We start from the raw sequence: 23,060 nt of genomic DNA on the forward strand, positions 1-23,060 counted from the left end.
GTCTGTCATATCCTTTGGGATAGGGCCTAGGCCTTCCCCCTTGTGTCTAAGCTGAGGGAGTATCCCTCTATGTGAAATGGGCTCCCAAAATCTATTCCTATGCTAGGGACAAGTTCTGATCTACTACAAGAGGCCCATAGATTTCCAAGGCCTCCTCACTGACTCCCATATTCATGGGGTCTGGATCAGTTCCATGCTAGTTTCCCAGTGATCAGTCTGGAGGCCAAGAGCTCTCCCTTGTTCAGGTCAGCTGTTTCTGTGGGTTTCACCAGCATGGTCTTGACCCCTTTGCTCATCACTCCTCCTTCTCTGCAACTGGATTCCAGTTCAGTTCAGTTTTTAGCTGTGGGTTGTTACCATCAAAAAGCCTGAATAGCTTAAGGGAAGGAGGGATTACTTGGCTAATGGTTTGGGAGAGTTTAGTCCACTTGGTCCCATGTGCTTGGTGGTGGGAACATGAAACAGAGGAGTTCTGATCACCACGTGACCACCCAGAAAGCAGAGTCTGGGGAATGCCAGAATCTACCTGGCTTTCTCCCAGTTCCCTTCCATTCCATCTGGGCTCTAACCCATGGGATGCGCCACTCACACTCAGAGTAGGTCTTCCCAGCTCACTTAATCCTCTCTGGAAATGCCCCCTGGCACACCCAGACGTGTCCTCAATTCAGTCAAGTTGACAATAAGGATTAAACCTCATACAGGAGTTTTGTTCTAAGGAACTGGCTTATATGATTGTGGGGTATGGTTAGTCCAAAGACCAACATAGTGAAAGCCTGGACACTCTCAGGTGGGAGCCGAGGCTGCAGGTATTTGTGTGTTTGACAGGGTCACAGCGCAGCCCCACATGGACTCTGACTCACTGTATGGCTCAAATGTGGCCTGGGACTTGCAACCTCCTATGCCAGCCTTCTGAGGGGTGACATTAGAGGCAAACACCATCCCACCTAGTCCAATAGGCTGCAGTCTTGAAGTAAAAGTTCGCTTTCCCCAAGGAAACCAGCTTCGCTTTTAAAGTCTTAATTACACAGCTGAAGACCACCCAAGTATCAGACTTTGAATCAGCCGTACCTAAGTGTGAGCTACACCAAGACTTCCTCCACTGCAACCCTGAAAGCGAAACGCAAGCACTCTGTCACTGAGCCACAGCCCCAACCCCAAATGAATTGATCTTGATGGCATCTGAACTTCTTGTCTGGTTAAGGAGCTCTTTTAAAGCCACTTTAGGAGCAAAGAGGGCCACCCATCACCTAGTTTCTCAATATTGCCATTGAGTGATGGAGTCCAGGAGAGCAGCACTCAGTGTTGGTCCAGGGCCCAGGGAGGCCTTCGATGCACTGGGGTTTACTGTGGGGCTCCAGCCTTAGCAAATAAGCATCGTGGGGTGGCGGTGGTGGCACACACCTTTAATCCTAGCACTTGGGAGGCAGAGGCAGGAGGATCTCTATGAGTTTAAGACCAGCCTGTTCTACAAGAGCTAGTTCCAGGACAAGCTCCAAAACCACAGAGAAAGCCTGTCTCAGAAAAAAAAAAAAAAAAGCATCACATCTCCCACAAAAAGGCTGTTGCTCATTTTGTCACTAAGATGACTCTTACTGTCACATGACTGGAGAGAATGGTCATTGGTCAAATAGGCTTTGTCACACAAATACCACAGAAACCCCACAGTTCCCCATTTTGTCTTGACACCCAGGAAGGTAAAACTAAATGTAACGCTTGAATGCAGCGATGGCTATCTGGCCCAGAGTTGGTCTCCCCCGACTTTCCTTTGTGCCCTATGCTCCCTCAGACACTATCTTCAAGAGCCCTTTGGCACATGGGGGTCTTGTTATAAACTACCCCAAATCCCCTTTGTAAATAGTGGAGACACAAGAGCAGACATCAGTAAAATGCCTCAAGAAAAGCAACCCAGCCAGGCATGGCGGTGCACACCTGCAACTCCTGTACAGGTGGAGACAGAAGGATCAGGAACCCAAAGCGGCCACCGTGTGAAACTTTCTCAAAGCAGAAGCAAAGGAAGGGGAAGGAAATGCAGACAGGTGACCCTGACACAGAGGTTCGGGTCCAGCCAGGGTCCATTAACTATTTTTATTATTTATTGGTAATGTGTGTGTATGAGCATCGTGTGTGTGTGTGTGTGTGTGTGTGTGTGTGTGTGTGTGTTGACAGAGAGAAAGAGGCAAGCACATTACCCACTGAGCCATCTTGCTGGCCCAGATTCATGTACTTAATTAATAAATTAAAAGAAATAATGTTCCTAGGAGAAAGAAATCGCAGTAAAAAAAAAAATTGGACAATAAGGGCCAGAGAGAGATGGCTCAGCTGATAAAGGTGGCTGCCACCAAGCCTGACAGCCTGAGTTCAATCCCAGGGGACAACGTGGTGGAAGGAGAGAAGGGAGTCACTTGGTGGGGGAAGGAAAACAACACCTCCAGTTGTTCTGTGACCTCCACACACATGTACTTTAGCATGTGCAGGCACACACATGAATAAATAGATAATAAAGTGAGATAACTTTTAATCTAGACAATAAATGGGTCTAAGGAAGGTTCTATGTTTAAGGCAAAGTAGTCAACGAGGTTTGCTGTTGACCACCCAGAGCTCTCTGTAATTGCCCAGATTTAAAAAAAAAAAATGTATATATTGACAACCAGACAGGATCAGCAAATGTCTGTCACCCCAGCACACAGGATGTGAAGCCAGGAGAACTCCTAAAGTTCAAGGCCAGCTTGATCTGCATAATGAGTTCTAGGACATAGCCACATAAGGAGGCACTTTTTTAAAAAGCATAAAAATCTCTCAGCATGATTACCAACATATTTTCCTTAGAGGGTCTATTTTATCTTACTTGTACGAGTATTTTGTCCGAATGTTTATATGTGCAGCATGTGTGTGCCATGGAGATCAGAAAAGGGCATCAGATCCTCTGGAACCAGAGTTATGGATGGTTGTGAGCTGCCACGTGGGTGCTGGGAACCAAAACTGGATCCTCTGCAAGAGCAGTAAGTGCTCTTTTTTTTTTAACATGTATTAGTCATTTTATTATCATTTTTTTAGGCATCTGTTGTTTTGTTATTTGAGTGAAACATCTTATAGAGGATTTAAACAACTTGACCTTCTAAGCTTACCTAGTAAGGAGTCAAACTTAGAAGCAAACCTGGATCTGTGTGCTCCTCATGTCTTTTTTTTAATTTTTTTATTTTATTTTATTAGTTCAAATTAGGAACAAGCTTGCTTCAGATGTCAATCCCTTCTCCCTCTCCTCCCCCAACATCCCACCTGCCCCCCACCCAATCCCCCCTCCACTCCCCAGGCAGGGTAAGGCCCTCAAAAGGGGATCCCCAAAGTCCACCACATCATCCTGGGCCAGGCCTAGGCCCTTCCCCATGTGTCCAGGTCAAGAGAGCATCCCTTCACATGGGATGGACTCTCAAAATCCCTTCTTTTTTTTTTAAGACCTTACATATTTAATACAGAGTGTTTCCCCTGTACAAATGGAAAAAATTAAGTTCAACATTTCTAGAACAATATGGCTGTTAATTTTTGTACAATGCCAACTGAATGTGGTAAACTGGGATACTTTTTTCCAAAGTTGACAGCACAGCTAATTTCCAAAAATTCAAATTATACATATATATATATATATATTTATATAAAAAGACCAATAATGGCAGTATGTTATGCATCAATAGCAGCAACAGCATTTCCAGGTTCTGCAGTCATTTGCCAAGCCACGAAGTCTCCAGCCCCATGAATAGGTTCTTGATAGGGAAAAATAAAAATAAAATAAATAAACAAGTGAGAGACGGCCCTTCCTTAAGCCTGAGTTCAGCTGGGTATGAAGAGTGGAGCTCACGAAGTCCACAAAGATCAAAGTGTCACAGGGAGAGAAGGAAGGCCCATGGTCTTCTTCACCCTGTGGAGAAGGGGCACAGGGGGAAAGGATTTTGTCTGCCATGAAGTGAACCAGGGCATGTGGACTCCTCTAGATTATTCTCTCTAAGAAGTACATCTTGAAGTCTGGGGAAGTTCAGTGTGAGATGCAAATTAACAAAGCCACTATTCAAAACAAATAAGTGGCGCTCTTCAATCCAGGAGGAAATGAAAGCCCAGATGAATTTCATTTGGGAGGAAGAGGCTGAAGAGCCGTCGTCTGGAGACGTCCAAAGTCAACATCACCCAGACAAAGCCAAGTTCAGCCCACTCTGAGACTGATTCCCTTCCCTGCCAGTCAGAGCCCACAGTGGCTGGGGTGCACGGACCAGAGGCCCTGACAGTCTCTCTGCTTTCGTGTCTCTGTGAATGCAGATGAAGTTTGCCTCTCGGAAGCCTTCCAATGGCCTCCAGTGGTTGTCTTTTAGAAAGTGGCCACTGCCCACCTTGAAGTCAAGGTCTTCGTCTTCTCATCCAGCACCCGCCATTCCTGCTCCTAGAGTGTGGTGGGCACAGCCTCGTAGTTCACGGGTAGCTCTGTTGTGTGCTTTTTGATTGTCCTCGGAACACTTCACCCAAGTTTCCAGGCTGGTTCTCACTCTGCTCCCTCTCAGACCGACCTCCCAGAGGAGAGTGACCTTTGTCCTGTTTCCTAAAGTCCTCCTCACCCTGGGACATTGTCCTCTCCAAGGGTTTGTTCCAGGGCCAGCTGTGAACTATTCCCAAGGCTCGCCCTAGGCATCCGGACCTCGAGTTCCACACCTGGGTCCTTTGGAGTAGCACGCATGTGAAATCCATCATGTTATCTGACCTTCCAAGGAGCAGACAACAAAATGAAATGTGCACAGGTTTTATTGATGGAAACACCTATATGGAGAGTGAGGTGAGAGCCGGGGAAGCCAGGGAAATGCTGGGCTCTGACACAGGTCAGAATTTCAGGGCCAGTGGTCCTAGAGCAGAAGCCAGCTGTTAGAGGAGTCTAATATCCTCCAGGAGCAGGCCAGACATATCCCTGCCATGTTCTGCCTTTGCCTCAGAATTGTCCATGGGCTGTATGACCCCAGGGCTAACACAGTAATGATGGAGCTCGAAGAAGAACAGCAGACCCAGCGCATCAGAGAAGCCTGGGGATAGGAGGGAATCCATATGGCATGTTCTTATGGTCATCTCAGGTGTTCATGAACTTGGGTGGCATAGTTTCCTTCTATACCCTGAGCCCTTTTCAGTGACTTCAATAAGAGAGAGAGAGAGAGAGAGAGAGAGAGAGAGAGAGATAGAGAGAAACTTCCAGATCTAAGTGCCTCTGTCTGTGCAGTGGGTGGTTTGTGTTCATCTGTGGAGTTTTGTGTGTGTTACCAGGGGTGGGTCACATGCCACAGTGTGTGTGTAGAGGTCAAAGGACGTCTTGCTAGGGTCTGTCTATCCTTCTACCAGACAGGTATCAGAGATTGAACTCGGGTTGTTGTCAGGCTTGGTGACAGTCATCTTTATCTGGTGAGCCATCTGTCAGCCCTGTCAGTGTGCTTTTATATTTGTGTACATATTTCTATATCTGTATTTATGTATTGTATATGTTTGTCTATCTCTGTGTACTGTACAGATGTATGTGTCTATGTACTGTATAGATGCAGGTGTCTGTATTTTCATATTTGTGTGTGTTGTCCATGTTTGTGTACTCTGTGTGTGTGTGTGTGTGTGTGTGTGTGTGTGTGTGTGTGTGTGTGTGTATGTGTACGTGTTCAGAAAGAATCACCACCTGTAGTCACAACTAATCCACCTGGAGCCCTCACCCCATCTTCATTGCTGCTTTTCAGACCATCCTGGTTGGTGACAGTGGTGTCGGGAAGACATCTCTACTGGTTCAATTTGACCAGGGCAAGTTCATCCCTGGCTCCTTCTCAGCCACCGTGGGCATCGGATTTACAGTAAGTACTCACTGGCTCTGCCAGCTCTGGAACCCCAGCATGTGTGTCAGGTAACAGCCAGAAATAGGTGGGTGCTTATATGGGACCATTAGAAGAATCTGACTAAACTATTTCCAGAGATGCAGGCAAGTTGAAGAGGACTGGGAAGGGTTGGGCTTTGGCCATGGGTGATGTGGAGACTCTGTTTTATCTGGACCAACAAAACAAGGGTAACTGGGCATAGATACTCATGTCAACCTAATGGCTGCAAAGATTCTGGAAGGGCAATAAATGACAAATGACAGTACAGAATGTGCAAATTTGCATGGCCACATGGGTTGGGAGTCGACAAGCAAGGACAGTCTGGTTTTTAGCTCTCAGTCGCTGGGACACAGCACTGGGGTGTGGGTAGGGTGTGGTATCTAATTGGAAAGTGGAATCTGGCTCCTTCCTCCACAGTTCACCACAGTCTGGCAGCCCTTTTCCGCCATACACACTCACCTCCCTGACTTTCCCACACCTACAGGTACTCTCTGATCCTCTTGAGTTCTTGGAAAGGCCTTCTATGAGGCTTTGCCCCCTTCTCATGCTGTTGAGTCTCCAGAATCCTAGTGTCTCAGAGACAGGGAGAGCAGGTGTTTGAAAACCTCGAGACCAAGCAAAGCACGAGGTCTGTGAGTTCACATTTGGGGCTGGGGCACACCATGCTACACTGGTGAACAGAGGGGAGGACACCCAAAAGGGGGCTTTCCCAAAAAGTCAGGGGAAGAAGGCAAGGGTCCAGACTAGACATAGCTACAGGTGACTGCCCGGAGGGGTGTGGGGGGGAAGAACTGCCCAGCCTGTGAACTGTCTGACCTGGAATCTGTCTTGAAACAACCCCACCCAAGTATTCTCAAATCTAGGGTGAGCTGAGCCCCGGCCTTCTCTAAGGGGAAGGCAGACAAGGTAGGGCTGAGTCCCAGAAGGCCAAGGCTATATTATTGGACAATCCCCAAGGTCTCGGATCTGCCTGTCTAGAAGCAAGATGGATGTCTCTGTGCCAGGGATACCAACTCCAGCCGATGTCACTCTTCCCTGACAGCCACAGCCACATCTGTTCACGCCCCAACCCCCGACTTGGAGATCAGAGAGTAGGTGATCCTGAGTCTGAAAATTCTGATCCAAATCCGAACAAGACACAGGGGGATATCATCTCTGAACCTGGCTACTAGTTTGGCAAGAAAACTAAGGCAAATCTACGAGCAAGAATCTCAGAAGACTGAGAAATCCAAGCATCCCAGCCAGGGTGAGAGAAGTCTCCTGCTGACCTGGGGACAGCCTTTTACATCCTCAGCCAATGCCAGCATCCAGAATATGGGCAGCTTGAGCGAAGCTTGACCCTGGAGCCAGTGGGCGAACAGCAGGACCTTGGACTACAAACAAATACAACCATGCTCCACAGTTGGGCCCCAAATCCAGGGAAAGTCCCACTAGTGACAGCGGGCAGGATAACCACACATGACATGAACCACATGTGACAGTGGCCACACAGAGGAAGTACAATGGAGTCCAACAATAGCTTGACTGTGACAATGACTATTCCCCTTACTACTGCTCTGTTTAGTACCAGGGACCTTTCACCCCCTCCTGCTCCATCCCCCTGCCCACAATAGCTGGATCTTTGTGCAACAGCTACTCTCCCATGTCCTGCTAGGCAAGGATGCTGAAGGACACTGGATGTCCTTCAAATACTGGTCCCTAGAGATACTGGTTATAAAACCCTTGCTTACTGACCTGTCACTCAGTGAGATATTTTAAATTATTATTATTTCTTATATGTGTGGATGTTCTGTGCCTAGTGCCCATGGAGACCAGAAGGTGGCACTGGATCCCCTGGAACTGTAGTTACAGACAGCTGTGAGCGGCCAAGTGGGTTCTGGGAATCAAACCCGGGTCTTCTGAAAGAGCTGACGGTGCTCTTAGCCACTGAGTCATCTCAAGCCACCACTGAGAGGGATTTTGTTTTGTTTTGTTTTGTTTTTTAAGCGCATAGAGTAATCTGCAAGCGACCTGGGCCTGGGCTTGGACTTCAGAGTAATAGTAACTGTAGCAGAAGAGGCCACCAAGCTCTTGCTGGCCCTGCCCAGGAGTCTGGATGCAGCCTGGGTATCGGGAAGAGAGGGAAGGGGACACAGAACAGACTTTCCCTTCATTGAGAAAATTCCAGGTCCATGGCTTTGCAGGCATGGGGAACTGTCACCTCTCAAATCCTGGTATCCCCCAAATTCTCTATCACAAGCCCTGTCATGCTGGCTGCAGAGTCCTGTTTCTGGGTTTACTGGAGTGCTGCCATCAACAGAATTCACAGTGGTATTAGTCAGGCATTCCATCTTTTCTAGTGTTCCGATGTAAAAACACTAGACTTCTTTTAAATGGTACCAGTCTCTTCGGGAGCCCTACCTTCATTAGCCCCTGTCTTTTTGTTTGTTTGTTTGTTTGTTTGTTTTTGAGACAGGGTTTCTCTGTATAAAATTCCTGGCTGTCCTGGAACTCACTCTGTAAACCAGGCTGGCCTTGAACTCACAGAGATCTGCTGCTTCTGCTTCGCAAGTGCTGGGATTAAAGGTGTGCACTACCCCCCAGCTTCACACACACACAGGTTTTTGTTTTGTTTTTTGGTTTTTTGAGACAGGGTTTCTCTGTGGCTTTGGAGGCTGTCCTGGCACTCGCTCTGGAGACCAATCTGGCCTTGAACTCACAGAGATCCACCTGCCTCTGTCTCCCGAGTTCTGGGAATAAAGGTGTGCGCCACCAATGCCTGGCTACACACACAGGCTTTTATAACCAAACTGCAAGTTTTTCAAGATTTTCTGTTCAGCTTTTTGCTCTTGAGCCTCACTATCAACCTGGCTATAAGCAGCTGGCAATGCCACAGCCTGGATGTTGAACTGCCTTAAAACTTCCTCTGAGGGTTTAATTAGTGCCCTGCTTTTAAACTCAGCCCTCTACCAAGTCTGAGAACCCAGGCAAAATGTTAAAAAAAAGTTCTTAAGAAGATTGTAACATGAATAGCTTATAGTGCAATCCACACCGCCCCCCAAAAAAATCCTCATGCCAACGTGAAAACCTCATGAGCACCATCTTTACTACCCACATTTTTGGTCATCAATTTGACCTTTCAAACTCCTATTGAGGTCAGTTTATAGCACTCTGGGGCCTTTGCTAGCCCACATGTCCAAACTCTTCCAAATTCCTCCTGCAAACCAGTTCCAAAGGTAAAGACCCTCACAGTTAGTCACGGCAGCACCCCCATTCCTGGTACCAATCTTTTTTTAACTGTTTAATCCAGTTACTTTAATGGAAATATACATTCTGCTTTATAGTGTACCATTTTGTGTGATGTCTGATTCTTCCAAAAGCCTAGCCTAATCTTTTTTTATTATTTAAAAATAAGTATATTTCATATTCACAGTTTCTCTTCCCTCCTCTCCTCACACTCCCTCCCCTACCTTCCCTACCCCAACCACTCTTCTAACATCTCCAATTAGATGGGGTCAGGCCTCCCGTGGGAATCAACAAAGCATGGCATATCAAGCTGAGGCAGCACCAAGCTCCTCCCCCTGCATCAAGGCTGAACAAGGCATCCCACCATAGGGACAGGTTCCAAAGAGCCAACTCTATGCATTTAGTTGTAAAAGGCTGCCATAAGCAACTCGAGGACAGGTTTGTTTTGGCTCACAGTTTCAGAGCTCCTCTTGTGGTCCTTGGCTCTGTTGATATTGGGCTTACAACAAGACTCAACACCAGAGCTATTCATCTGATAGCAGACAGGAACCAAGGAGAGAGAGCAAGGATAACTTCAAAGTATAGACCTGTGACCTACTGTCTCCAGCTAGGACTCAACTCTTAACAATTCTACCATCTCCCAAAATAATGCCACTGGCTGGGGACCAGGATTTTCCTAAAAAGAAACTTAATCAAGGGCATTTTGTATTCAAACCATAAAACATTAACCTTTCCGGTCAACCCCTCTCCCACTACAGGTCAGATCTTCCTTGTTACAGCTTGTCTTTATTTTCCTCAGAGGCTCCAGTTTTACCTAAACAAAGTTGCAAAACTCATCTCCAAAACCTTCCTCCATTTATCTCCCATCATCCCACTATTGCCTGTTAAAGCACAAACCCTGCTTCTTTCAGTCAAGGTCACACACAATTGAGGCTAGTGGTTCTCAACACTCATTGGGTGTGTGTAAAAACCTGCAGAGGCCCTTTGGTTAGGATCAGGCTAGGGGAACAGAGTGCATTTTGACATGACCTGGGAGCTATGCTGCAGGCGGTCTGTGCACCAGTTTGCAAAACCTGAGTGTTGACCTTGTTGCTCCAGCTTCTACCCTAGTGTCCCCTCCATATCTGGACCCTGCAGTCGCTGTGGTATGTGGTCAACAGCCCTGGGGTTCTCTTCCACCCACATGTCTGGGAGGAACCCCAGTGTTCCTCTAAATAGAGGAGAGGTGCCTGTGTCACGCCCATCCTCAATCAGGGTGACTGTGTGAGTGTGTGGGCTGTGACCTATAACACAATGGGGCAAGGTCTTCTGATTAAAGGGTAATGCAGCGTGTGCGTTTCACATCTGGGGCGTGGGAGAGGGCGGGTAATTTACAGTGTTTTTGAGGGTGATTTGGGCATCCGGTAAGGATGTGAGCCGGCTTAGGGTTCTATAGCTGTGAAGAGACACCATGACCATGGCAACTCTTATAAAAGAAAACATTTCATTGAGAGGGCGGCTCACAGTTTCTGAGGTTCAGTCCATTATCATCATGGCGGGGAGCGTGACGGCGTGCAGGCAGACGCGGTGCTGGAGAATTCTACTCCTTGAGCCAAAGGCCACAGGAAGTGAACTGTCTCACTGAGGTGGCTTCAGCATATATGAGACCTCAAAGCCCACCTCTACAGTGACACACTTCCTCCAGCAAGACCACCCCTACTCCAACAAGGCCGCTCCTCCTAATAGTGTTCCCATAGCTCCCTTCATCAAGTATGTGGTCAGTTTGAGGGCACAGGAGCACTGATGGGTCCTGTGTTCTTAGTGTAGTGCAAACCATGCCTGCGGTTTCCATGTGATGACAGACCCGCGTCCTTGTGGGGTGAAGTGATGATGATATATATGTCCTATGGTGTTATACGACAAGTGTGAGGCAGTGTGCGTGTGATATGAAGCTTGTATGTTAAGGGGTGGTTGAGGTGTGCATATGAGAGATGTCTGTGCTGTAGTATCATTGTCACAGGGTGTGACATGAGGTGTGAGCCCCTGTGGGAGAGACACAGGCTGCCAGGGCATGTACACAGTATCAGAGCAGAGGCCAGAAAGCCTGGTGTTGTGTTCTAGATTATTCCTGCTCCTGAAGGCCACATTTAATGAGCCCCTGCCCTTCGTGAGCCTCTCTTCTACACAGCCCCACTCTGAAGTCCTTACTGCCCTTCTTGCTTCTGACTCACTCGGGACTACCCTTGAATACACCACAGGATATAAAGTATCCCAGGGGACAACGCATGACATATTCATACTTCGCTGCCTGCATGCTGCAGACCCAGGGACCATAACCCACAGGCCCCAACAATCATTGCCCAGAAAAAGAACCGCACTCTCCCCAGTGCTCTGTAAGAATGCTTTTATCAGGGCTGGAGAGATGGCTCAGAGGTTAAGAGCACTGACTGCTCTTCCAGAGGTCCTGAGTTCAAGTCCCGGCAACCACATGGTGGCTCACAACCATCTATAATGAGATTTGGCACCCTCTTCTGACGTGCAGGAATGCTTGGAGGCAGAATGGTGCATACATAATAAATAAATAAATCTTAAAAAAAATTAAAAAGGCTGTCTTTATCTCTGCCATCTGCCTGGTCTGCTCCATGCCAACCTACCCTACTAAAAAGAGTGTAACCAGTACCTACCTCCTCCAGCTAAGCCCTAGCCCCTGAAGCTTCCTCCTCCTCCCAAAATAACATGGAGCCAACAACACAAACCAAAGTCCCAAACCAAGGTGTCAGCAGGCTCATGTTAGAATTCTCCCTACGGCTTCCCAGCTTTTGCTAGCCCCAAGCATCTTCTCCCTATTTGCTTTGTCTTTCCTCATAACACTTTGGTTTAGGGGCTTGTCTCCGTTACTTTTCCTGTTGCTGTGATAAAATACGCCGGTGTAACTTATTAAGAAAGGGAGTCTGGGGTGACAGTCCATCATGGCGGGGCAGACCAGCAGCAGGGGCTTGAGGAGGCAGCTCAGCCGCAGACAAGAGGCAGAGAGCCGCGGATATTGTGCTCGGCTGGCTTCCTCACTTCTCCTAGCTGGGTCTTCCCACCTCAGTTGGCCTAATGGAGATAATCCCTCACAGGCATTCCCAAAGGCCCTCTCTCAGGTGATTGCCAAGTTGATGAGGGGCATTAAACAGCATGGGCCCCCTATTCCAGGATAACCTAATTGTAGCTTACATCTCTAATGTCACTGTCACCAGGGAAGGCCACATTCTGGGGTACCAGTGCCTGGAGCTTCAGTCTCTTGGCGACACAATGTAACGCATAACATTAGTTTCCAGTGGATGGTGAGCAAGGGGCAAGCCAGTTCCCCTCTCCAACTCTCACCTCTTAGGGTTGGGTTAGGGTCAGGGTCAGGGTGACAAGGCCACCTCCACCCATGTTCTGGGCTCTACTATCAGCATCCATGAAATAGTTCCTGCTAATGCACATAGCCTGTGCCCAAGTCTATAGTCGCCCCAAAACAAGCTTTGACGTTGCCTCTCACTGCCCTCACCTGAAAAGTTTAGGGGTCCACTCCCCAATACTCCTCACCTAGTCCACCATCTGGTTCCGTTCTATACAACATTGGGACGGGGGTGGTTGACCCCAAGCCACTGAGCTCTGGTATGGGCAATCCCAGATTCCTTACGTCGTCCGCCATCAGGAGCTCCAGGGCTCTGGAACTGCTCAAAACGACCCACGAATTCACGTGGCACCCACTTGGTGGCCAGGCCTGGACCTCACCTGAATAAAGGTTGGCCCTACCTTGCCCCTCTTGGAAAGGAGGGCTGCAAAAGCCCACCTGTGAGGGCGTTCCCATGGTGGGACGTTAGGGGCTTAGACCAACAAGAAGCCAGAGAGAGACGAGAGATGATACACCACAAAGTGCTCAAAGTGTTAGCACCACCCAGAAGCTCCCCAGATGGCACAGCGCCAGAGCTCTCCAAGGCGAGTGTCGGTGATCAAAAGTCGACTCAGATGAGCTCGAGCTGGGGGGTCCATCAGCAAAAAAGGAACTGCTTAGTTGCTAGCCTCAGGATGCAGCTCCCTATCAAACACTGCTTCAGGGGCGTTCCCAGCCTCCTGCCCGCAGGTAAGTACGGGCCGGCCGCTGGCTGGAGCTCCGGCGCCCCCTGCTGGCCACGCTGCACAGCCGCAGTAGGAAACCAGGCGCCACACCTTGCGCAGCTAGCTGGGTCTCCCGGGTCAGCTGCCTCGATGGCAACCTAACGCCGCCGCTGTGACCTTAGCGGACTGGTCCTGTACCTGGGCTCATGCGGTGCTGTAAGAACACTAAACTAGGCTAATGTCTCTCAGGAGGCCTACCAATCCCTCGGGCGCACATTAGGCAAGTCCTAGACATCCTGGCAGGCGTCGTCGAGGGGATGGCGGGACGGAAGGAGGAGCCTATCAGGGTCCGAGCCAGTTGGTGGATGGGGAGGGAGGAATGGGAGGAGCCTAGGGCAGGGCGGTTCCGCGCTCTCCCTCGCCTGCAGTGAGCCCGGCTCACCTCTGACTGTCCGGGGACATGACTGGCACGCCTGGAGCTGCTACCACCGGGGATGGCGAGGCCCCCGAGCGCTCCCCACCCTGCAGTCCGAACTACGATCTCACGGGCAAGGTGGGTGGGCGCTGCGCCCAGTGCTGGGGACCCCCAGGCCGGCTCTGAGGGACATCCCTCCTGGTGTCCTTTGCCATAGAACCCTGTCCTTCCCCGTCTACTCTCCTCTCAGTAAGTGTCTAGATTGGACTCAGTCGTTTCTGAGTCAGCTGGGTCTGGGGTCTGTAGCATAACCCTTGGGCCCATCTCAGTCTCTAGGGAATCTAGGCTAACCTCGGAGGGCGTGGGGCAAGGCAGATCAGGACTTAGACTCCCCGCCCTGTGGACAACAACCCAGTTCTCTCTTCTGCCACACTTTGGAGATGCTAGGAGATGGGGACTCCCTGAAGACGCAGATCCCTGCGGAGGCATCTCAAGGTTACTGCCCTTTTTTTAGCTAAGCCTCAAAGACTGACACCTGTCACCCACTTTCAATGCTCTGGGTCCCCACTCAGAGCAAATCCCACCCCTTTCCTCCCCACTGCCTCCAGACATAGTCTCCCAGCCCCTTCCCAACTGTAAGCTAGCATCCCCCACCCGCCCCCACCCCGCCCCGCCCCCCCCGCCCCCACCCCCCCCCACCCCCTAAGGTGTGTGTAGGCAGCCCACAAGTCCACTTGGGAACTTCTAGATGCTGAGGAAGACACAGCAGTTAGTGGCAGTGGCCCACCCTGCCTGCTCTGATGGCTGTAAAGGCAACTCTCTGAGGTGCTTACCTTCTACAGAAATGCTCTGTACAATAGCAGATGGGAGAAACATCGACCCTAGTCTGCTTCCACCTCCCTCATCTGTGTCCTTGGAGTAAGCAAGTGTAGGGAACCCTAAAAAGAGATGCTAAGCCAGCCAGCAGCCTCCACTCTTCCTCTACAGTAGGTTAGGGAGAGCTAGGTGAGGGCTGTGCTAGGTGGAATGGATGCCTATTCTCCAAGGACACATGCCTCCCTCAGGGTCTTGATACCTCCCCAACACCAGGTCTCACTCTCACTAGGAGCCTCAGGTCTCCACCCCCAGAGTTTCAGGGGAAGCCAGACTGCCAGCCTACCCACCCAGAGCCGTTGAGATAGGCGTCCTGTGTGGGCTTGTGGCAGGAAATGGGGCCCTATGTCTTCAAGGGAGGGGAGCTGCTGATGGCCATCCCCCAGGGCTGATGAGGGGGATCGCCGGACCTCCTTGCCCTGAGGGCCAACTGAGCTGTTTACCTAGGAGGTGGTAAGGCTGAGCAGCTGTTTGTGTTTGGTGGACTTGACTGGCTGGGCCACTGGCTGCATGGTTTGCTCAAGGCAGCTGTGATCTGTAAAGTAAACAAGTACCAGTGTTCACCCCCCCCCTTCCTGGGGCTGGGGCCCTAGAGCCATCGAAGTGCCTGGCCAGCAAAGTAGCTAACCCCCAACCTTCCAAGGCTTGACCTAGTCCCAAAGTGCCTGGCCAGCAAAGTAGCTAACCCCCAACCTTCCAAGGCTTGACCTAGTCCCAAGTCTGTAGTTGTGTGAAAGAACATGGTGGGAAAGTTCCTTGGAACACCTTAGGAGATCTAGGGCAGGCAGTACCCACCCTGGGGCCACTCTTCTGAGTCCTGAGTGGTTCGTATCAACCTTGCTGACCCTAGACATTAACAAACTCTAGGAAGGTCTCAAAGGAACGTGCCTTCCACTTCCCACCCATTATAATGGGTGAACTGCAGAAAAAATTAAGGAATTTCCCCAAAAGCACACACTAAGCTTTTTATAGTAGAATAACTCAGTCTTATATCCCTCCCACTCAGGCCCACCCCCACATCTCTCCACCAAAAACAGCTAATAACTCCCAAGATCCCGTATCTATGGGAGAAAGGCTTTTTGGTTCCGCCATCAAGTTCAGAGAGCCCAATAATTCTGCCCTTATTATTAACAGCTGGGAACATTCTGGCTTTGAGTTTACACTTCCATTCTCTGAGATGACTGACCAAAGAGATCCCGCCCCCACATTCCTACATGTTCCCCCGAAGTGGCTAAATGATGCCAATTTGCAACCATTTGTCCCTCTTGGAAGGTTTCTGCTAAAAACTTCAGACTAACTGTCTCCCCATCTCAGAATAAATGTCAACCTTCCCTAATTCTTGCAAGCCTATTGTGAATGTAAGCCCTCATTAGACCCTTCTAAATTAATGTCTGACCCAAAAGGAAACTCCAGCAATAGTAATTTAAAGACAATGTTCCACCCGTCTTTTTTTTTTTTTTTAATTTTACTTATTTATTATGTATACAGTCTTCTGCCTGCAGGCCAGCAGAGGGCACCAGATTTCATTACAGATGGTTGTGAGCCACCATGTGGTTGCTGGGAATTGAACTCAGGACCTCTGGAAGAACAGTCAGTGCTCTTAACCTCTGAGCCATCTCTCCAGCCCCCACCCCCACCCCCGTCAAGTCTTAAAAAAAAAAAAAACAGGGTCTCATTCATGTACCCCCATGCCTCCTCACCCATCCATCAAGTCTTGCTAGGCTCTTGGGAGAGAGGTTCTTTTCCCTGTGTGGAGCCCGCCTACCTGTATACCCCTGAGTGCATACTCGGAGGAGCAATGACCTCTGCACTGTTCTGCAACCGGAAAATAGATATCCAAGATATAGCCCAACAGAATGTGACATTCTCTGGGGATCTCCAAGCATGTTTTTGGAGGTCTCAGCTCGGCTTCGAGGACAAGTACAAGAGGCTCAGAGGGAGAACCTGGGAGGCTGCAGCAAGGAGAATGGAGACTAGAAAGAAGCAGGGTGATGGCAGAGGCAGGCTCGTGTCCCTCTGTCCAACTGGCTTCCTTCTCCATCCTTCTCTTCTTCTCTGTCCTCTTGAGGACAGTCCTCTCTAGAATCCCAGAAGACCCTGTCTCTTCCCCAGTCGCCATTAACTGCCTCTGCCCCCATCTCCTAGGTGATGCTTCTGGGAGACTCGGGTGTCGGCAAAACCTGTTTCCTGATCCAATTCAAAGACGGGGCCTTCCTGTCCGGAACCTTCATAGCCACCGTCGGCATAGACTTCAGGGTGAGGTGGCTGCAGGCTCAAGAAGGGTGCCCACTCCTTGTCTTTGACTCCTGAGGGCACCTGGGGCTTACTGCCTGGGAGGCCCCAGAGGTACTCCCACCAGGGCCACAGAGGCGATCAGGTCAAAGGATTCTGGGTAGGGCCGGCATCTTATTCACCTTCTTCTCAGGTCTAGGATAGCACCCCAAAGCAAGGTAGTCTCATGTCATGGTCTAAGTCCTGAGAGCACCTTGCTCATGGCCATCTGAGCTGGGTCCCTCTCAAGGTCAGTCTTTGAGAAGCAATTGCCAAGAAGCTGAAAGGCTGGGTTCAGAGATGGAATTCTCTGGCTGCGCGCGCGCACGCGCGCGCAGGCACACACACACACACACACACACACACACACACACACACACGCACACACACACACCGCCATCCCCTAGGACTCTAAGATTTCTATCTTTATCAGTGTGCAAGCAGGACTACTGGTGCTGCACAGCAAACAGCAAAAGATCCCGGAGGGGAAGAATCTGACCCCAGCAGGCAGGCCTGCAGCAATTTTGTGCCTCTCCCAGTGGATGGAGTGCTGAGGCTACATTGAGAGAATTATGGGTAACTGGAGGGACGATGGTCTTGCAGGGTAAGCCTCTGGAGGCCTCAGGATGTAATGGGTGCCTCATCTCTAAAGTTGAACTCTGGGAGGCAGAGACTGAAGTGGAGAGGGTCAGGCCCACCCCCCATACACTCCCTTGTGCTGTCTGCTGAGAGTTCAACAGGGAACTAGGCATGCCTGGAGAGATGGCTCAGCAGTTAAGAGCACTAGGCTGCCCTTCCAGAAGTCTTGAGTTCAATTGCCAGCAACCACACGGTGGCTCACAGAGAACTGGGCAGGTTTGAAGGTTCTCCTTGCCTGACTAAGTTATGTCAACAATGAATGGAGGAATCTTAAAACAGGTCCCTCACTGCTCTACCAGGGTGATCTGACTGAAGATGTGTCAGGCTCACCACACCGCCTGTAGGCCTGGAGAGAGACCAGTATAGGATGTTGACAGACCTCAGGGACCAGCCAACATCCCCTCCCCACTCTCTGTCCTTTTTCTCTTCCAGAACAAGGTGGTGACAGTAGATGGTGCCAGGGTAAAGCTTCAGGTAAGAGCAGTGGCTGGGATGGGGGAGGGGCTTGCACTTGCTTCTCAACCTGAACCACAGGCCTACAGCCCTGCCCTCAGTCTGGGGTAACTTCCTGTGGGGCCCATGAGAGGAAACTGTTTTTCTTTGTTTGATATCTGCAGAAAAAGCAGTTCCCAGGCACCCTTTCTCCTATCAAAGACAACTCAAAATGCCCTCAGCTAGGCTCAGCCTCCCTTACTGCCCCTCCCCCCCTCCAGTTTTCCAAGTCTCTACTGCTCTAAGCACCCCAAACCCTGGGCTGGAAAAGAGGAAACAGTAGTTAATGGGTTTAAGACCCCAGAAACACCACTGAAGATGTCATCAGATGCTGGGGAGCCCCGTGAGAACCCACAGTAGGAGACAGAACCCCCATCTCACAGACAGCTCTCACATGAGCCTTTCAGTCAGCAGCCAGCCCTGCTCCTTCCCACCTTTCTCTCTCTCTCTCTCTCCTCTCTCTCTCTCTCTCTCTCTCTCTCTCTCTCTCTCTCTCTCTCTCTCTCTCTCTCTCTCCCAGATCTGGGACACTGCAGGACAGGAGCGCTTCCGCAGTGTGACACATGCTTATTACCGAGATGCTCAGGGTAAGTCCTTGTCCTCTGACCCATCCCCACTCTGCAGGACCCCTACTGATGCCTGATCTCCTCTACTATCTGTCCCCCTCCAGCCTTGCTCCTGCTGTATGACATCACCAACAAATCTTCCTTTGACAACATCAGGGTAGGTCCTCCCCTCCCAAGGTCCTTCCCTCACCCCAACAACCCTGCCTGTCATAAGCAGCCAGAACAGAGGGGCCTCTGCAGGATAGATTGTTTCAATTCTGTAAAAATAGGTAGACCACAGAGCCTGTCACCTTTGAAAAACACTCAGCAGTGACTGGGCATTTCATTGCCATGTAGGCCTGGGAACCAAGCAGGCTGATGTGCCCTGTGCTGACTGTAGAGCCCTGACTGTGATTCATGAGTGTGTTTTATATCAAAATGTTCAGACCAGTCCCGGCTCCACCCTGGACAATTATCCACAGGGACCCAGGGGAAAGCCCAAGCAGAAAACTCCACATGCATCCAGGCCAAGTTGCAACTCAAGAAGACAGAGTGAGTGGCTATGTCCTCACAACCAAACCATTAGAGAACAGAAGCCATAACCAATAAAGATAAGCATGACTCTGCATACAACATCATAGGTTCCATGTGTTCCCAGACCTTGAGGACTGGTTACTGAAAAGCAAACTGAGGGGATAAGACAGATAGCTATAAAAGGATGGAAACTGCATGGTGTGGCTGCTTTCAAGCCTATTCTCCTGGCAGACATCACTAATCAATCTCAGTACTTTTTGATCAGAAAGTCAATACAGAAAAAAAAAAAAACCCAGAGCCTTGTATATTAAAGAAAAGCATGTTACTACTGTATAACATCCCCAGGCAACCTTAGCCATCTCTGCCTCCATCTTCACCTCCAGTTCCCGGTTGTTGTTGTTGTTGGGTTGTTTTGTTTTGAGGCAGAGCCCAGATATGTAGCTCAGGCTGGCCTCCAACTCTGCTCTCCTGCCCCTATGCAGGAATATAAGCCTGTGTTGCCACACATAGCAGACACCGCTGCTTTTGGGTACTGAACCCCTTGGAGGTTTTAGCATCCCAACAGAGCCCTCTAGGAGAAGAATACCCTGGTCCTTGGCCCCAGCCTGGCTCAGCTTCCCCTCTCCCACAGGCCTGGCTCACGGAGATCCATGAGTACGCCCAGAGAGATGTCGTAGTCATGCTGCTAGGGAACAAGGTGAGTGGCTCTGTGCCAGAGTCCCTGCACTCTGCCCTTCTCTCCCACTGCCTCACCACCAGCCCCAACTAGCCCCACAGCCACCCAAATCCTTCCAGTGGGGGCCTTTGAGCTCTCCAGTGTGGGAGTTGGACTTGTCTTGTGACTTCTGCCTGTCCCACCCCAAAGCTTTCGTAGTAGTAGCCCCTTCCACCAATAGCCTAAACTGCTGCCAGAGAGCTGCCAGGTGACTCATTTGTCAGCCATCACTAGATCATTATGGACAGTTCAGGGGTCAGGGGTTAGGTACAAAGTGTTTAAGTCAGCTGCTGTCACCTGATGAAGCTGGGTCACCACACCCTTTGCTAAAGTTACACACCTCCCCAAGTGCACAGGGCGGGCATGGGCACACAGCCTGAGCAACACAGAAACCCTGGCCCCAGGCCAAGCACACCTGCCTGCAGTCCCCCAGGCCACCAGGAGAGGGCAGGCAGTGCTTGCTCCTGGGGCAAAAGATGGGCTTCCTGGGGTCAAGGCTTCCTTCCCTGGAGCTGATTGACCCACATGGGTTTACAGGCAGATGTAAGCAGTGAAAGGGTGATCCGTTCTGAGGATGGAGAGACGCTGGCCAGGGTAAGTGACTGCCAATGGGGTCAGGTGAATGGTGAGAAAGGCCAGAAACAGGCCCTGAGAATACTCTCTCCCGGACAGGAGTACGGTGTTCCCTTCATGGAGACCAGTGCCAAGACTGGCATGAATGTGGAGCTGGCCTTTCTGGCAATTGCCAAGTGAGAGCTGAGCAGGGAAGGGAAACCTGGGTTGAGGTGGGAGGCAAGCTGGGGAGTCGGGGGGGGGGGGAGTAGGGAATGCCTGGCTCTACATTCCCAGCTCAGCACATGATTCTTCCTGTTCTAGGGAACTGAAATACCGTGCAGGCAGGCAGCCTGATGAGCCCAGCTTCCAGATCCGAGACTATGTGGAGTCCCAGAAGAAGCGCCCCAGCTGCTGCTCCTTTGTGTGACTCCCAGGGGGCTAAGAGGAGGAGCAGAGACCCTTGGGAATGCAGTTATTCTAACTGCTGAGCCAATTAGGAGAGAGCTGGGATTCCGTGGGAAGCCCTGGCCAGGGAAGTAACTGCCACCCTAGTTTCTCTAGCTTCCCTGTGTCATGGAAAGGGTAAAATAACCATACTTTATCTTAGTATATATAAACTAAAACCAAAAAATGCACCAGTGTGCCACCCCCACCCCCCAAAAAAAAACAAAATAGGTAGAGACTTGGTCCTTTTGCCATCTGGGACTAGGTTCTAAAAGGCTGGGCCTCCCTCCTAGAAAGGGTGTCATGGCACCAGGGGACACTGAAGCAGTGCTAGGGTGTGGGAGCTGCTTTTAACAGTTCTCACTAGGGAGGCTAAGGGGACCCCAGTCTTCTCTTCCTCCAGCTCCCCAAGAGAGCCTTTCCCAACAGGAAGGGGCTTAGTGCTGGGAGCTAGCCCAAATCCTCAGGAAAGGTAAATGTGGAAATGGGTGTGTGTGTGTGTGTAAGAATAGCAGTTCCTTGGGTGGGGTCTGCTCAGTTACCTCTGGCCTTCCTCACCCACCTTCTGGAAGTGTGCCCCTTTTTCTCTACCACACAAGCACAGTGGGGCACCCAAAAACATTACTTTCAATTCTCTAGACCTCACTTCCGAGGGGATGTCCACCATCCCATGGAATCTCTCTCATCAGCCTTCTGCCTGGGTTCCTAGACCCCAGAGGTCAGAGCCAAGAAAAAAAAAACCAAAACCTTTCCTTCCTTCCCAATCCTGTGACAAGGTGTACAGCACCACAGCTATTTAAGGCAGAGGGAAGAGCCAGATAAAGAACTCACTGGCTGGTAAAATGAGTGCGAGGCAGAACTGAACAACCCCATAGTCCAGTTTTCCCCACTAATCCCCAGCTCTCTGTCTCTTTCCTGCTCCTTCCTTTAACTTCAGACCAATACTAGGGCCAAAACTGTTTCATCTCCTCCTCTTCCACTAAATCAGGAAAAAAGGGTGTGGGAAGTTGTCCATTTCTGGGTGAGCCAATGTAATATGTACAAAACAAAGCACTTTGGTCCATTTTGGGTATGGAGAAGGGCAAGCAGCAAGGAGGTCCTATAGGCCCAAGGCCATGCATCTCCCAAAGCCCTGACCTCACCCTTAGAAGGACTCTGGAGGTGTGTAGATCCATGACCCGCAGGCAGGCAACTTTACTGCTGTTCTGTAGGCTGGGCAGAGACTGGGACTCCAAGAAAGTATGCATAGCACATTTATGAGGTTACTGCATTTGCTTTCAAGGCAAAATCTTGCTCTCTGAACAGAGTCAGCACTCTTAACTTGGGTTGATAAGGAAGGTCTCTGTGACCTCTCACAGGCAGATAGAGGAGGAGCCTGGGCTTGCCTGTTCTCTTCTGGGACTCTGAGCAGGTTGCAGGAACTCCATTTGTGTTTTTCAGAATTAAATTGCAGTATTTTGGCAAGTATACCTTGGCGTTTCTTCTCTCTGTTCCCAGAGGACGAGGGACCGTGTTGGAAAGTTTGTTACTTGGCATTTTGTGGAAAAGTGTTACCCAATGCTCAAATCATTCCATCCTCATTCTTCCTCATTCTTTGGTGTCCTCATAGGCTCACCTCACCCTTAACTGACTGCTCTCCCCCAGACCAGCATCTTTTAGAGCCAGAGTGAGCTGGAAAGCTTATCTCACAATCCAAGTCATTTTTCTTTCTCTGTTGATAAAAGCCAGGCCTCCATTCCCTCCAGAGTGAATCCTGAGATTGACTACCAAGCTGCCTCTCCCCGCCCCCTCTCCCGAACCAAAGGCAGCTGCCAAAACCAAGCCTTTTATTTATTATTTACTGATCTACCCTCTGGCAGCCTGTCTTCCAGGTGGGCTGCTAGGAGCCTTGGCCCCTCTGCCCCGCCCTGCACGTTCCTAGAAGGGATCAAAGCCCAAACTTTCCCTTTACGCCAAGTCCTGGGATAGCACAGTGACTCCACAAGTAGAAACTTTGTTACTTAAACAACCTCGCTGCTGAGTTATTCTGTTACAGTTACTCTGTTACAGTGTTACTGTGTTACAGAAGACATCCGTCCGGTTCTTAAGCTGGCCCCGGGGAGGGGGAGGAGTGAGTGTAGGGGGGGGTGGGTTGGTTTCCTAGGCAACTGTCGCTCCCCTCGCCCCCCCCCGCAGCCAAGCTGTGCAATAAATAGGCTTTCGCTGACGGCGGTTAAAGCGTTGAGGATTCTTTACCCCGAGACTGGCACTTCTAAATCCCCCTCCACGACGTGAAAACCAGAGCGTAGTCCACGAGGCCCTTGGGCTCAGTACCTGGAACCCGGCCCCGGCCCCAGCCCGGGCCCCGCCCCATCGGCCCAACTCCCCACTTGGTAACAAACACTTCCACTTCCTGGGCTCTCTTT

General features: G+C 50.3%; 1 protein-coding gene across 4 annotated transcripts in view; it reads left to right on the top strand.

Annotated features, from left to right (window-relative positions):
- The window catches only part of Rab37 (RAB37, member RAS oncogene family), a 66,533-nt gene extending 44,411 nt beyond the window's left edge, over positions 1–22,122 (top strand). Inside the window, exons 1-9 of one of the 4 annotated variants that reach the window (XM_027425741.2) lie at positions 13,579–13,725; positions 16,606–16,716; positions 17,803–17,844; positions 18,383–18,449; positions 18,533–18,585; positions 19,573–19,638; positions 20,194–20,250; positions 20,329–20,405; positions 20,533–22,122. In XM_027425741.2, coding sequence (XP_027281542.1) covers positions 13,633–13,725; positions 16,606–16,716; positions 17,803–17,844; positions 18,383–18,449; positions 18,533–18,585; positions 19,573–19,638; positions 20,194–20,250; positions 20,329–20,405; positions 20,533–20,638 — 672 coding nt within the window. In that variant the 5' untranslated portion in view covers positions 13,579–13,632 and the 3' untranslated portion in view covers positions 20,639–22,122. Of the gene's footprint in view, positions 1–5,744; positions 5,856–13,578; positions 13,726–16,605; positions 16,717–17,802; positions 17,845–18,382; positions 18,450–18,532; positions 18,586–19,572; positions 19,639–20,193; positions 20,251–20,328; positions 20,406–20,532 lie in introns of those variants that run through there. The other 3 variants (XM_027425742.2, XM_027425743.2, XM_027425744.2) reach the window with 3 other exon arrangements.
- The last annotated feature ends 938 nt before the right edge of the window (positions 22,123–23,060 follow it).

Source organism: Cricetulus griseus, chromosome 7, assembly GCF_003668045.3.
Source record: "Cricetulus griseus strain 17A/GY chromosome 7, alternate assembly CriGri-PICRH-1.0, whole genome shotgun sequence".
In the NCBI taxonomy this organism is placed as follows: Eukaryota; Metazoa; Chordata; class Mammalia; order Rodentia; family Cricetidae; genus Cricetulus; species Cricetulus griseus.